Source organism: Heterodontus francisci, chromosome 13 (genome assembly GCF_036365525.1).
Source record: "Heterodontus francisci isolate sHetFra1 chromosome 13, sHetFra1.hap1, whole genome shotgun sequence".
Lineage (NCBI taxonomy): Eukaryota > Metazoa > Chordata > Chondrichthyes > Heterodontiformes > Heterodontidae > Heterodontus > Heterodontus francisci.
In genome coordinates this window covers 65,580,181-65,596,741 of record NC_090383.1, presented here as the reverse complement: position 1 = coordinate 65,596,741, position 16,561 = coordinate 65,580,181, and the positions used below count along the sequence as shown (strand labels likewise).

General features: G+C 42.8%; 1 protein-coding gene across 1 annotated transcript in view; it reads left to right on the top strand.

The window, feature by feature from the left end:
- Nucleotides 1-16,561, top strand: part of LOC137376798 (echinoderm microtubule-associated protein-like 6) — a 741,885-nt gene that overhangs the window by 639,204 nt on the left and 86,120 nt on the right. The window contains exons 33-35 of the mRNA XM_068045814.1: nucleotides 1,606-1,704; nucleotides 15,581-15,601; nucleotides 15,985-16,158. Of these exons, the coding sequence (XP_067901915.1) occupies nucleotides 1,606-1,704; nucleotides 15,581-15,601; nucleotides 15,985-16,158 (294 nt within the window). The remainder of the gene's footprint in view (nucleotides 1-1,605; nucleotides 1,705-15,580; nucleotides 15,602-15,984; nucleotides 16,159-16,561) is intronic.

Sequence of the window (16,561 nt, the reverse complement as noted above, 5' to 3'; positions counted from 1 at the left end):
TGAATAACATTCCTGGATACTCTGTTTTTTGCCACATTATTTGCCCAATCAAAAAATTCATCTAGATTCATTAGACATGACTTACCCTTTACAAATCCATGCTTGCTCATTCTTATCAGTTCATATTTATCTAGTCGCTCAGTTATTCTGTTCCTAATAACAGACATTAAACTAATAGCCTTATAATTTCCTAATTTATCTCTCCTACCTTACTTAAATAATAGAGATACACTCCACGTGCAACACCATTTACAGGTCACAATAATTATGTGATAGTCTGCTTTAATACAATATTTGCAACTGTCTTTTCATTTTGAAAATTAATTCAATTCTTATCAATTGCAATGATATGAGCAGAAGATTACAGTTACAAGAACATTTTCTCCAACCAAGGTAATTTAAAATCAATGGTGTCAATCTGATTGATAGAAACCTATTCAACATAATTTAAAACTCAGTCCAAATGCAATTAAATGGAATTAAATTAATTGTAATTTGAAAATATTAAAGGTGAAATTGGATCTCATTGTACCCATTTTCTAGTTCAATTTAGATGGCCAACCTCCTATGTCTGAACAGCATGAGAAATAAATCCAGTGTCACATTAGTTCAGGCGCTGTAGAAGCCTCCCTGGTGGTTACCTAAAACAGGCAGTAGCCACTTGAATATAGTAATAAGGGGTGCAAAGCCTGCTTTAAGACTCAAATCAGTTATTGGTTTCCTTTCAATGTAGCCAATATTGAGCCTGGTGTGTGCAGAATTACCAGCTCCACAAGCAGCTTTAAACTTCATACTTTGATGTGGAGCCAGGAGACAGGAAAAGCAAAGGTTTCCTCCCAGATCCACATTTAAACTGCGGGCTGCTGCCGGTCATGCTTGCCCTCTCCTGATTGCCCCCATACCAGATTTAACCTAAACTCGCAGCTGATATGCTAGACAGCTGTTCTTGCTTCCCTCCTTCACCACCCCCAGCAACTGGCATGTTGTCACTGCGCCCGCAGCTCACTGTTACTATTCTAATGAGGCTGGTGGACTGATTTACCTTGGGTGAACTGTACACCTACCCAAAATAGGTGGAAGCCTTCTTACAATATGGATGTTAGAATCCAAAACTGTGCGTAGGACACCAGTATAAAGCTGTCCCACCCCACAGAAATCTTCCCACCGTGTTCCCCCTCCTTTAAGGTCCCACTTCAATTTGGCTACGTGAAAGAGCTGTTGGATTTCCCATCCCCGATCAGCATGCTGCTTGTCGACACTTGTTCAATGCTAATAGCTCACTGAAATTATTCCTGGGAGGCCCAGCCAAGAAATTTGGTTGGGCCTCACACCTACTCCATTGGGCTGGTAGGTCCTGGTTTTAAATAAAGATAATTAGTAATTTTACAAAAATAATTTTGTAGGATTAACGCTATCTCTTTTGTATAGGCAATAGATAGTTAATGTACCAAATTGGTATTTTTTGATGATAACTTGTTTGAATATAGAAGCACCTTAATCTGTGTGATTATTTAATGTTGAAATAATGTTGACCTGGTCTTGTAAATAAATATTTTATTTTGTATTTTTGCATTGTGTCTCTTCTGGTAAAATGATTCTGATCAGGTCTGCAGAGTTTTTATGTGGAGCATACAGACGACATACTCTGCTTAACTGTCAATCAACACCCAAAATACAAAGATGTTGTGGCAACTGGGCAGATAGGTAAGACAAATTATTATTTCAACACAAAGCTAAAGAATTATTAATTGGCTCAATGAATAATAGATTAATATTTATATATTCAGTTAAAATTAGACTAACAAATCAATTTTACTGTAATTATCCAAGTATTAATGTTATAGCATGTGATTCATATTTTATGGGTATTTATCATAATTATTGAGAAACCTAGATAAAGGAACAAGACCTATCGTACAGGACGTCGCCAAGATTTAAAAGAGTAGTAAAGAATAAAAGATAAATCAAGAGATCAGCCAGGAACTGCGCCTGTTCCATGACTGTAACTTCCAGAAATGTGACAGAAACCCCATTTAGAAGATTTCCATCGCATTTGCGACAACCATTTCCAGGAAATTCCAGGACATTGTAGATAAGTGATTCCAAGCTTGGCTCTTAAAATTTTGTTTGAAGGAAAGGAAACTGAGTGAAGAGCAATGACAATTAAATAGACAAGAAAGGTTGTAATAGAGAAAAAGAGTTGTTGCGTGTGTTGCCACAGCTATAATACAACACATCAATTACAGCAACCATGCATTTTCTAGAACTATTAAACCCAGCTGTAAAAAAGTGGCATTGGCCATAATTACAACTATAGTGAGCAGATCTGATTAAATAAACCAAAACAACATTTAAAAAATCTCATATTCCCATGTAATATCACAAGAAGGGCACATTTGACACCTGTTGCTTGTCTGTCACACTTCTGTCACATTTCAAATGTTACCCTTGAAATAGAAGTATAAAGAAACAAGTAACTCCCAGGAACACAAAATAACAAAACCAGAATGTATGTAGCCACTTAACTATCCTTAGTGTGAACTAAACCACTGTTACTTAACAGAAATTCGACTTTGTAGCCTTGCAAGAGAATAGACCTAGAGCAAGAAATAATACATTGTATTTTGCATCGTATAATGCTCGTCCCCTTCTAAAATAGCATATGGTTTGTTGACTCTGAGCAGCACAATGGGAAATTTGCTTCTAGTATAATAAAAATATGTCTAGCAGTGTTTTGTCCATCGTACTTCAGATATTGCTCATGTGTAGAGGTGTGTCATATTTCCACCTCATTGGCTCCAATTTCATATTCCTAAAATAGCAACAAATCAGTGCTCTGTAGCAATGAGCAGTGAGTATTGAAAGTGAACCAAACAAATCACTCAAAACTATGCAAAATCCTTTCATCAGCAACAAATCAGAACTTTTTAACTTGTGAAGAAAATCTACTAATAAAAGAAAAGCAGGAACTCCACTAATAAAATCACCCAAAAAAATCTATAGGAGTAATATTCAACTTCAGCAGGGCGGGAAATAGGCAGTAGCAGATTGGCTGCAATTATTCATCCACCCGATTTTCCTTTCTATTGACTTCAGTAGAAAAGAAAATTGGGCATGGGGTACAACGAACAGAACTCTACTACAGCACTCCTGCCAAAGTTGAATTTAACCCCAAAGTCTTTTCATTTACTCTATTTTCTCTCAGCAATTGAAGTACGACACTGATGAAAATAAGATTTGTAAGATAATAAAACCAAAACAATGACATTTTATAACATAATTAAATTTACTTATAGAATTGTCTTTCATATCTTTGACCACATTCATTACTGTTTTTACTTAGGAACATAGGAACAGGAGTAGGCCATTCAGCCCTTCGCGCCTGCTCCGCCATTCAATATGATCATGGCTGATCATCCACTTCAATGCCTTTTTCCCGCAGTATCCCCATATCCCTTTATGTCATTGGTATTTAGAAATCTGTCTATCTCTGCTTTAAACATACTCAGTGACTGAGCTTCCACAGCCCTCTGGGGTAGAGAATTCCAAAGATTCACAACCTTCTGAATCAAGAAATTTCTCCTCATCTCAGTCTTAAGTGGCTTCCCCCTTATTTTGAAGTTGTGTCCCCTGGTTCTAGACCCCAACCAGGGGAAACATCTTGCCTCAGAGGCCTTTCTCTCACTGAAAAGTCTATGTTTTGATTTGATATTCTTTCCAGACCTGTCACTCTGTCAGCCGAAGAGAGTTAAGAATGACATGTGTGGCTACAATACTCAGGATGCCACAGTTTGATTTGGTGCAGTGTGGATAAATCTCAGCATGTACCACATTCTCTCAGTGCAACAACTCAAAGGGTGTCTCTGTTCAGGCTATAACAGTGTAAGATTTTTGTGTGTTTGTGGGGTGTGCAGTTGGGGAAGTTGACTAGCCTTTGACCCACAAGGTATAGACTCTGGTATTCTTAAATCAAGATAGAGAGTTTATTAAGCACAGCAAGGATTTACAAGCAATACTTAACCAACGGCAGTAGTTATACAGCAGAGTGCAGAGTCCTCGATTCTTGCTTCCTGAGCTGCTGTGGTGCAGTCTTCTCTCTTCAAGTGTTCCGTTGACTGTAGGATGGACTGCTCTTCAAATCTGTGCGCCACGATGTCTCTCAGCAACTTCCTTTATGCCCCCTCTGAGGGTTTCTTCATTCCATATTAGGTTACATTCCAACTTAACCCTTTCAATTGGTCAAGTATGACCTCACCTTCTATACATTATCTCTATAGATGGTTTGATGGCCTAAGTAATTGTCACACAATGGGGAATGTTTGCTATCCCCATCAACATTCCAGCCATGAATAGCCTCTGAATACCTTTATTTGCATTTCCGTCCCTATGAGACCTGCAAGTCTGAGTTTGTCTTAATTAAAATGGGGAAGGGCAATCATCAGACATCCTGGGCTGAAATTTATAGTCCCACCGCCAATCAAACACTAGTTGTCCGCAGGCATGGGCCGCATGTCGCATAGCCACCACGATATACATACAAACATATGAATTAGGAGCAGGAGTAGGCCACTCGGCCCTTCGAGCCTGTTCCGCCATTCACTAAGTTCATGGCTGAACTGATTACTCCACATTTCCACCTAACCCCGATAACCTTCCACCCCCCTTGCTTATCAAGAATCTATTCAAAATATTCAAAGACTGTGCTTCCGCCGCCTTTTGAGGAAGAGAATTCCAAAGACTCACCACCTGAGAGAATAAAATTTCTCCTCAACTCTGTCTTAAATGGGCGACACCTTAGTTCTAAATTCTCCCACAAGGGGAAACATCCTTTCCACATCCACCCTGTCAAGACCCCTCAGGATCTTATATGTTTCAATCAAGTCGCCTCTTCTTTTCTAAATTCCAGCGGATACAAATCTAACCTGTCCAATCTTTCCTCGTAAGACAGCCCAATAAGATATTAAGTGCGGCGGCTCATTTAAACAGCTGGGGTGGACCGCTCACCCCAATGACATGGAGAGGGCGAGCAGTCTGACCCCAGCAATGGCGTCAGCTGCCTTTGCGCAGGCGCTGACGCCATTTTTAAAGGGCTTTGAGCCCTATCGTTAAATTTAAATATTTAAAGAAGAATTGATTTTAACAAATTAAATAAATGTATCTCTTTCCTCTCCCATGGCCCCAATAACCATAGAATTAATTACTTGCCCTCTTCCACTCACCCCCAGACCTCTTACCTTGTCAACCTGACCTTCCCCCCCCCAAAGTGTATAACCTTAACTCTATAACCCTTCCCACCATCCCCTACACCAATGATATGACTTTGAGCCTGCTCCCTCCCCACACTGAACAACTTGCCTGCTCACCCCTCCCCACCAATGTTCCGCCTCGTTTCCCTGGACGGGGATCCAAAGGCACGGGAGTGGCGGCCACTGGCACAAATATCGCACCGGGACAGATGGCAGGAGCGTGAAGGGAATTCATTAGTTAATTTAAATTTATTTAAATTGGGCTCCCGGCATCGAGTGACGGGCTGGCCCCCACGAGGCCTTGCCGCCACTGGCAATATTGGGCCGGGCCCTCACGACGTCGGGGTGCATGGCAGCCCTCTCCTGGAGACATTTTCAGTCCCTCCGCCCCTGCCACAACCCCCGACATCAGGGGGTCTGTAAAATTCAGCCTCCTGTCTCATCTCAAAAGCTACTCCTGCAATTGTTGCTATAGCAACACAGTCTTTCACCATCTTTCCAGTTCAGCATACAAATATACATTTCTCTTAACAACATGGTTCCAAACACAAGGTACATAACTTAATTCTAATACAATGCATTGATACACATACAAAGTATAACTATTCCCGAGCATAACCGCAGCATCTCTTAGAAGCATTCTACTTAAAGATATAGCATTTCATGTAAATTGCAGCAGGCCATAACCTGCACAGGTTTATTCAAATGGTATAATAACAGATTAAACAAGGCAGTTGTTAACCCATCAGTTCCTACAACAGTAATAATACATTTTTCCCAATTAATGTCAAAACAAGCTGGAGCATGTACCATAGTTTAACATTGCCACAAAAAATGGTTCTATCTTCAAGTGCTTGTTTCTATACTACAGAGATATTAGTTCACTAATTAAAGCACTTCTGTATTTTTTTAATTACACTGAGAATTCAAAAACAACCATTGCATCAGATGAGATTTATTTATGCCGTTATGCTTTCAATGTATCTATCCATTTGCAGCAGGTAAAAGAAGCAACTTTATTATTATCCAATCAAAAAACGCTTAATTCACTGACTTTGAGAAAATTGTTACAAACATTTTTCTGAATACTTTATAGACTTATGCCACAGTCTTAAAGATTATGGCCTATTTATGTGAGTATGGAACATTTAAATACACCCTCGTGAAGAATTGCATAGTTTTTTTTTAAAAAAGCATACAGGAGAAGCTATAAAGTAAATGTGACATGACAGTAGAAAAAGCAAATAGATGTGATGCACGATCTAAACCCTAACAACATTTAAAAAATAGAGAATTAAAGTGTAAGAATTGTGACAGAAGACTATGTCCTGCAGATAGCAAAACATTTCATAAGTCCAGTAAAATAGGACACTTTACCAAGTGTTGCTGGTTCAGAAATCAAACATTGACAACATTTCAGGGTGACATCTTTATAGCTATAATTGCAGGTGGAGTAAGGGATCAATGAAAACCAGATGTAGATGTTGATAACACTGAAGTTGACTTTAAACTTAAACTCAGGAGTACAGGTAAAAGTATGAACATGCTACAAATTCAAGATAATCATATTTCACAGTTAGTATATTGATGAAAGAATAGGAAGTACATCAACGAAGTGTGCAAAGAAAAGTTTGATAGTCCTGTGGAAGTACAATTTTAGATTTGTAAGCATGTGACAAACTTAAGCTTATCAGGACACTGTTGAATGTTAAGGTATTTATGTGAAATGCTGATAAAATATGCAGACATATTTGAAGGTTTAGAATTCTCCAGCAGGTAAGTACAAGGGAGCTGTTCAGGAAGACACTCAACCAGTACAATATGCATGCGGAAAAGTGCCATTTCCACTAAACTTGCTTATGTGGTACATGTTTCACACAGGCATCAAACATACAAATGTAGATGACCCTGAAACTGGGATGAATCCACCACTGACTCTTCTAAGTCAACTGTTGCTCTTATCCTGTACAGATGGAGACAGTTCCCAGCTGGGAGTTCAAAGTTGGCACCTATTTTGAGATGATAGCCTGCAGTCTTCATTTACCTACTACTGGAAATAATCCATCTCACTGTAGTTTACACTTTCCAATCAATCAACTCTTATTTTGACTCTTGTTTTGCTTTTTCTGGTTTACTATTAAAGCTAATTGCAGAACAATCACTCATCCCTGATTTTTGCTAACATTAACTAACAACCCAAAACTAAGTCCAGTTTTACAACATTCTTTACATAGTCTTGAAAGCATTCTATAAATTTCTCTTCATTTAACCCCCAATATATTTATTCCCATCTATTTCTGGATAGTTACTGTCCTCATTATTGATCCCTTATTTTTTTACAAACCTCTCTGGACTGTTAATCAGTATGGTAGGCCGTAAATGATAGCTGATAATATCGCATGACCCTTGATTATCACTTAGAGTCTCGGTGTTAAGCTATAAGCAAATTATTATTATCAGTATTTTTCCTTCCTATTGAAATCGTTTCCTTAAAACGTGATGCTGCACCTCTCCGTTTTTGTTCACCCTTATCTCTTCAAAAAATGGTATAACATGAAATGTTTATTTTATGCAACAGGTAAACCCAAGTTTCAGTTAAAGCAAAAATATCATTTTATTCAATTGTTGCTTCTAATTCTCCAAATTTTATTCTTTTTTTGCTTGCATTACTATACAAACATTTTTAGCTTTTTTCATTGCTATTTGTAACTTCTGTTCCATCTCTACTGCAATACTTTTTGCTTTGTTCCTCTTTTGTCCAGTGTACAAGTCTATCAGTCATATCTGACCTCAAGTGTGATCTGGTTTTGTTATTTTCTCGCTTTACTTGGAAACTTCCTTTTTATAGTTAACATCCTCTATTGTTGACATCTTTTTAGTATAAACATTCCTAGCTTGTGATCTGCCTTGCTGTACAAATTGATATCCTTAAACCATCGCTTGTGTCTCAATGCTCTATAAATCTGAAACCCTCCCATCTGCAGTGTTCTTAAGCCTTTAATCTTCCCCTGCCTAAGTAGCCCAGCATCTGAAACCTGGGCTGGAATTTTATGCCCCCCCCCCACCCCCAGGAGCAGGCTGGTTGGTGGTTGGGGAGTCGTAAAATTAAGTAGGAGGCAGGTGGGCCATTCCTGATATCATCCCACCCCCACTGCACTTTTACGAGAGGTGGTGGCAGCAAGAAACAGCTCGCCCGCCCCAGGCCAATCAAGGCTCTTGAGTGGCAAATTAACTGCCACTTAAGGGCCTCCTCCCACCACCGCAGTTATCTTATCAGTGGCAGGCGCGTGGCTCAGGCCCACCAGGAGGCCGCCAAGTAAAACCTGGCGGCCTCCTTGCAGCAGCCCTCCTGATTGGGCACCCTGTGCCGCATGGAGGGCCCACCCACATGGCTCAACCGCCCTCGCTGCTCAACACTTCCCCCAACACGCGCCCCCTAACCGACCCTCTTGCGTCGCCGGGGCATGGCCAATTGGCCCCGGCGAGGCCCCAGAGACTTACCTTTTTTTCCACGATCCTGTTGTGGCTGGGTGCAGTCCCTGCATTGCCCACCGCTCCCGGTGGTGCTGCTGGGACTGTGAGCTGCCAGCTTGCTGATTGGCTGGCAGCTGCATTTAGAGTCATTGTCATTTGTAGCACAGAAGGAGGCCATTTGGCCCATTGAGGAGCAGGACATCCTGACTCAGAGAGGCAGAAGTTCCACCTGAGGCCAAATAAGGGCCTGGGGAGCATAAAATCCTGGCTTGGCAGCCCGCACCCCCCCACCCCTGGCTAGAAGGAGGCAGTCTCGTCTTGACTTTTTGGCCTGTTGGCGGGGCCTTCCGCCCAGTGTAAAATTCCGGCCCTGGGGTCTAAATTTGATGGCCCCCTGAATAGGAGTGCGGGGATCCCAGTGCATGATTAATCCGTACCCATTGATTGAATTGCAGCCAGCACACCAACTTTGTGTTGCCTGATCATTAGCATGATTTCTGCAGACAGTCAGTGCTATTGCACTGTTTATTGGCCACATGCATCAGCAGATGGCCCAACATTAAAACTTGCTAGCACCACATAAAACTACCCTGCACAACTTAAAGTTAGCCTTCACCTCTTAAAGGGAAAGTGCATTGTGGCTGCAGCAGGTGCTGGGAGTTGTGTAAGAAGTGAATCTGTCCTGGGAAATATAGGGGATTGGCAAAACATGGGGAAAAGCAGGTTCCAAGGCTTTCAGACACTGCACTAGAGGTCTTGGTGGAGGAATGGTGGAAAGATGTCCTGTACCCGCGGGAGTGCAGGAGCCGCTCCAGACACACAGTCAAAAGGCAGTGAGAGCAGATAGCCTTGGAGGTAAATACCAGGAGTCAAGTTCCAAGGACCTGGAATCAGTGCCACAAGAAGTTCAATGACCTCACACGAGTGGTCAAGGTCAGTGAACACATCTTCAAATGTCATATCCTGCCAACTGCACCACGAGCCTCAGCCACTGCTCAATTCACCACATCCCCATCACTGACCTACCAATAATCTTTATCAATCAGGACTGATACCCAACATAGAGCTTCACCTCACCTTCACATACTTCACTACTTCACCCTCACTACTGCAAGCCTCACACACATATCTTCCAACTTGCTCACACTGCCAGCTATTCAACCATGACAGCCACATTACCCAAACAGATTGTACAACATTCACTGACATGCTTCCCTCTCTCATGCAAAAGGAGGTGGTTCAGAACCATAGGCAGAAGGAGCTAACTGAGGGGAATAGGTGTGCCTGCAAGTCCTAATCCCAATGGAGGAGATGGTGCTGGCTATTATTGGAATAGCCATTGCTGAGGTCATGGCCAGGCTGAAACCACCAAAGATGACTATCCTCACACCTAGTCGTCCTTCTCCCATCTCACTTCCCTCTAATCCCACAATCTCTTCTGATTTGCTAGCTGCAGATGGTATAAACATGCACCTCTTAATGCCTCCCTTCCTCTCACCACAACCCTTGTGCCTTTTTCCTTTCATATACCCAAGAGGTGCAACCTGGCTCGGCAATAGATGAACACCAACAAGAGCGTGATGATAAAGACACAACATCATCACTTGATTTCACACTCACAGCCATCAGCTCAGATGCAAATACTGTGTGTATTTTATTTATTTATTTTTTATTTAATTTTATTTTCGAGATACAGCACTGAAACAGGCCCTTCGGCCCACCGAGTCTGTGCCGACCAACAACCACCCATTTATACTAATCCTACATTAATCTCATATCCCCTACCATATCCCCACCATTCTCCCACCACCTACCTACACTAGGGGCAATTTACAATGGCCAATTTACCTATCAACCTGCAAGTCTTTGGCTATGGGAGGAAACAGGAGCACCCGGCGGAAACCCACGCGGTCACAGAGAGAACTTGCAAACTCCGCACAGGCAGTATCCAGAACTGAACCCAGGTCGCTGGAGCTGTGAGGCTGGAGCTGTGAGGCAGAATCTGCACGTGTTGAGACACCAGGCATGAGTGCAGTGCAGCCAGGAAAGAAACAAGGATAGTACAGGTGCCATCTTGCCCGAGGGCGAGATTGCGCACAGATAGGACACAGATGAGGACTTCAGGGCAGCCTACAAGAACGCTGATTGGTACATGCACCAAATTGCTTGATGGAGTGAGAAGCCTGCCAGAAAGCCTGCATTCAATGTCAAGCAGCATGATGGAGTCCAGCACCAACTTGACACAGAGCTTTGTGCAGAGCTTGGAGCCCATCCTTTCTAGCACGGAAATGGTAGCTATCTCGGTTCGCACACTTGTGAACCCACCATGATGCAGCATCTGATGGTCGATGTCACAACTACCATTGCAGTTTACTGCCATGCAAACTCGGACTTCTATCATCATGACTGTGGATTACAGTGTTGAAAAGGGCTTCCAGGCTGTTACAGCAACCTGCCTTCCGACACATTGGGCAGCACAGTGGTGCAGTGGTTAGCACTACAGCCTCACAGCTCCAGCGACCCGGGTTCAATTCTGGGTACTCCCTGTGCGGAGTTTGCTAGTTCTCCCTGTGACTGTGTGGGTTTTTGCCGGGTGCTCCGGTTTCCTCCCACAGCCAAAGACTTGCAGATTTGTAGGTAAATTGGCTGTTATAAATTGCCCCTCGTATAGGTAGGTGGTAGGGGAATATAGGGACAGGTGGGGATGTGGTAGGAATATGGGATTAGTGTAGGATTAGTATAAATGGGTGGTTGATGGTCGGCATGGACTCGGTGGGCCGAAGGGCCTGTTTCAGTGCTGTATCTCTAAATAAAAAATTACTAGGATTGCTGATGCGCCGCTCTTGGGAAGTGGCAGTGGCATCATGGAGCACAAACCTGCTGCCCTGTCTCAGGATGACAGCCTCATCCTCTCATACCTGCCACTCCGCCAGTACCCTTGCTGTTGCTTAGCAGTCGGCCAGCCTAGACTGCTGTCGCCCATGCCGAAATAGTATAGTCAACAGCTGGGCCTTCTAGTGCAAGTGCTGCTCAGAGTCGTCCTTCAAGACCATCTGCAGTCTGCTTCACTGAAAGTCAGCAGTCATGCTGCAACCACTGGGGTAATGCTGCTTGGAGCACTAGGATAGACAAAAACATGCAGAAGTCAGTCACTAAGGGAATGTGCAAGGGTGATTAGTTCACATTTGTATGGAATATGGCATGATTTCATTTAGCAATTTGGTTTGAAATGTTTATTTTGTAGTTGCTTTTAATTTTGCATTGTGGCCAAGTGGACACTGTGATGCCCATGACAGAGGGAAGTTAAAGTTGGTAAATGGGGAATTGGGGTTACATTTACTGGTTTCACATGAATTAGCTCTTCATAGACAGCCCAAGCATAATGGGCTGTCGAGATTGCCTCATTCCTTCCTTTTTCTCTTCATCCTCCTTCTCCTCCTCCCCCACCTCCTCAGCTGCTTGCCTGATGGCTGGTGGAAAGTGCTGTGCCCCCATGATGGCGAAGTTGTGCAGCATGCAGCAGACCAGCACAAATCTTGATACCCACTCTGCTGAATACAGCAGGGCTCCTCCAGAGCAGTGTAGGCAGTGAAAGCATTGGTTTCAGCATGCCAGTCATCTGCTCTATCACCTTTCGTGTGGAAGTGGGGCATTCATTGTAAGCAGGCTGCACATGTATGCGCGGTTATGCACCTGAGTCATGAGTCATGTCACAGCGATAGCTCTTCTTGCCTTGTAACCATCCTTTGGTCTGGCATGGTGGCTCAAATGCAGATGGCTCGGCAGACTGCCGCAAAATGAAGGCATCGTTACCACTGCCAGGATACCAGGCGTTGACCTGCAGGATTTGGCTGCCAGTCGTCACATACTAGCTGGATGTTCAGGGAGCGGAATCCCTTTCAGTTCTGGTATTTGGCAGGGGTGGCATGGGTGCCCATAAAGCAATGTGCCTTCTGTCAGTAGCACCCTGCATCATGGGGAAGCCTGCAAAGCCACGTGCCAGCTCTGCCTGCTGGTGTATCGGATGCCATTTTCGTCCCTGAACAGCACACGTAGCACCCAAACAGCGAATGCTATTGAGCCCAATTTTGCGCCCTTGAAGTTCCTATGAGATTACTACCCTTCAAACTTCACTCTTAATCTTATATCCTAACTCATCAAACTCCCTCTGCAAAACATGTATTGTAGTCTTACTTACATCATTCTAACACGAACCATGACTTCTAGATGATAATCCTTGGTTTCAAAAACTTTTTCCACCTGCTCTGTTATGTCCCTTGCTCTGTCACTTGGAAAGCATCATGCCTTTCGGGACTCCTGATTACAGCTTCAAAAACTAAGGCTGGAATTTTACAGCCCCCAAACGAGTGGTCTGATGGGGGTCCTAAAATTGAGTGGGAGGCCATGTGGTGGTGGGGAGGGGCCATTCTTGACGCCCTCCCACCCCCGCTGCAATTTTATGCGGGACGGCGGCACGAAATGGCCTGCCTACCCCAGGCCAATCAAGGCCCTTAAGTGGCCAATTACCTAGCACTAAGGGCATACTCCTGCCGTCACAGGTATTTTACCCATGGCGGCTGGACGGCAAAAGCCTCAAGAACCCTGCCTGGTAAAACCAGGCGACCACCTTGGGTAGGGGGGGCGGGGCTTGAGGTGGCCACCTGATCAGGCACCCTGTGCCCCACTGAGGGCTGACCCCAATGCACAACACTTCCCTGTCCCCCTAACAAACCCCATTGCCTCGCCGGGGCCAGGCCGATTGTCCCCGGCGAGGCCCTAAAAAACTTGCCTGTCTTCCAGGTCATCCTTCACCTTAGTTTAGTTTAGAGATACAGCACTGAAACAGGCCCTTCGGCCCACCGAGTCTGTGCCGACCATCAACCACCCATTTATACTAATCCTACACTAATCCCACATTCCTACCACATCCCCACCTGTCCTTATATTTCCCTACCACCTACCTATACTAGGGGCAATTTATAATGGCCAATTAACCAATCAACCTGCAAGTCTTTGGCATGTGGGAGGAAACCGGAGCACCCGGAGGAAACCCACGCAGACACAGGGAGAACTTGCAAACTCCACACAGGCAGTACCCAGAATTGAACCCGGGTCGCTGGAGCTGTGAGGCTGCGGTGCTAACCACTGCGCCACTGTGCCGCCTTGCTTGCAATGGCTGGATGTAGTCCCAGCAGTGGCCACCGCTCCCATTGGCATTGCTGAGACTAAAAGCTGCTGGCCCTCAAGGTGGAAGTTCCCCCCCCCCAAGGCCAATTAAGGGCCTGGGGAGTGAAAAGTCCTGGCCTGGCTCATTCCAGCCAATGTTTATTTCCTTAATTATGGAATTCTGCCACAACTGCCATTCATAGTGACTTCTTGTGCAAATTATTGAAAGGAAAGGACTTGCTTTTACATAGTGCCTGACACAAACTGGGCGGCACAGTGGCGCAGTGGTTAGCACCGCAGCCTCACAGCTCCAGTGACCCGGGATCGATTCTGGGTACTGCCTGTGCGGAGTTTGCAAGTTCTCCCTGTGATCGCGTGGGTTTCTGCCAGGTGCTCTGGTTTCCTCCCACAGCCAAAGACCTGCAGGTTTATAGGTAAATTGGCCATTGTCAATTGCCCTTAGTGTAGGTAGGTGGTTCGGGGAATTGAGGGGATGTGGTAGGAATATGGGATTAATGTAAGATTAGTATAAATGGGTGGTTGATGGTCAGCACAGACTCGGTGGGCGGAAGGGCCTGTTTCAGTGCTGTATCTCTAAATAAATAAATGAAAAAAATGTCCTAATGTACTTTATAGCTGTTGAAGTACTGTAAAAGTAAAGTCACTGTTGCCAGGTAGGGAACTGTGGCAGCCAATTTGTGCACAACATGGTCCACAAACATGAAATGACCAGATCATTTTTTTGTGATGTTGGTGGAGAATAAATATAGGCCAAGACACTGGGAGAACTCCGTGGTTCTTCTTCAAATAATGGAATGGAATCTTTTCCCTCTAACAGAGAGGGCCTCAGTTTAACCTCTCATCTGAAAGACAGAACCTCCAACAGTGCAGAATCCGTCAGTACTGTATTGAAGTATCAGCCTAGATATGTGCTAAAATGTCCAGAGTGGGGTTTGAACCCATAACAGGAAGGAAGGGAGGGAGGGAGGAAGGAAATTACTTGCCTGCTCCAACCTTCCATTTATGCAAGGTATGCAAATAGGCTAGTTGAATGTTCGAGAGAAATACTACTGTTTTTTTCACTCTTAAATGTTGCTCAACTTCCCCACAACTCTTGCTCAACTCCTAAAATGTTCTTCAAGATACTTAATAATGTCAATACTGTCCCTTTAAGTGTGTTATGTAATAAAGCATACTAACTACTGAACACAGAAGATTGCAAGATTGTGATAAACTGTTCATTTGCTACTTCAATTAATTAAGGTGAACAAAAAGATATAAAATAACATAGTTATTTATTTTTATTGGTCTTCAAATACAGCTTAGTATTCTTATTGTGGTAATGGATCGTTAGTTCCCATTATGCATTGTTAAATGCAAGGAATTATTTTTCTTAGTTTACTAACTAATGTTTAGTCACCTTACAACCTATATGGCAATGAAATAGATTGTGTATTAATTTAACAGTCTAGTTTAAATAAAGTTTAATCAATCTAATATTTGCATCACAGTTGTATTTTAGCCTCAAATCAGAATTTTGCTTTTATTAAAAACACATCTAACCTCGTATCCATCTTGCATGTTTAAGTTATCAGTATTTCTCCTCTGATACTGTTGTATGATGCTTCAGAATCAGAGAGTATAATTTATCTTGGATCAATATTTCCTCATTTGCAATTGCTATCTCAATGCAGGTGATATTGCAGACACATCAGGTAAGGCTATCAGCTCTTTCCCCTTCCCCTGTTCCCCCATTCTCTTTATTTTTATTTGTGCAGCTTCACTGATTCTCTTGTTGTTGTGAAACTGTAGTAATGTATTTGCTCATAAAGCAGATACATGTGGTTGTGCAGCCCATGGTTTTGTACTGAGTTCATTGCAGTGCTTAGTAGATAGCATTAGGATAATAAGCATTTAGTGTATGTTTCCTGCCTGAGCTAGATTAAATAGACTGTGAATGTATCTTTTTTCAGAGAAGATGCAAGCAATTAATAAAAATATTTATACAAGCTACTAAAAATCACCAAGTTATAAATATCTTTGTTTTGCTATTTCCATACTTTCATTTTGATGTATGCACTATTTCTGAAATTACTAGGGACAACTCCATCAATTCACGTGTGGGATGTCATAACCAAGCAGACGCTTTCTATTCTCCGTTGTTCCCATAGTAAGGGTGTCAGTTATGTTAACTTCAGTGCCACTGGCAAGTTACTGATATCAGTGGGTGTTGACCCTGAACACACTATTACTGTTTGGAGATGGCAGGAAGGTAAGTTTTAAAGCTCCTTATAATTAACAAGTTCTTTCTTTTATTTATGCTATTTTACATAGCCACTGATCTACATTCATCGATTTATAACTAGAGTTAAGCAAGTAGGATATAGATTCTGCACTAATTGCATCAGTGCTATGTCATTAAGTCACAGCAGAAGGCAAAATGAATAACAAATTATTCCATTTTTTATTTCCATCAGTAGCAATGGAACTGAGATATTTTATTTGGCTTTTTCTTTTATCACATTATTATCAGTCTTTCCTCCCAGATAATTTCTGATTTTGGTAAGAATTTGTTACACTTTTCTTCTTCAAGTTCAATTGGCACAGATTTGAATGTATCTGACATTTAGCCATCCTTTTTTGATGTGGGTAGACTATATCAAACCCGATCAGGC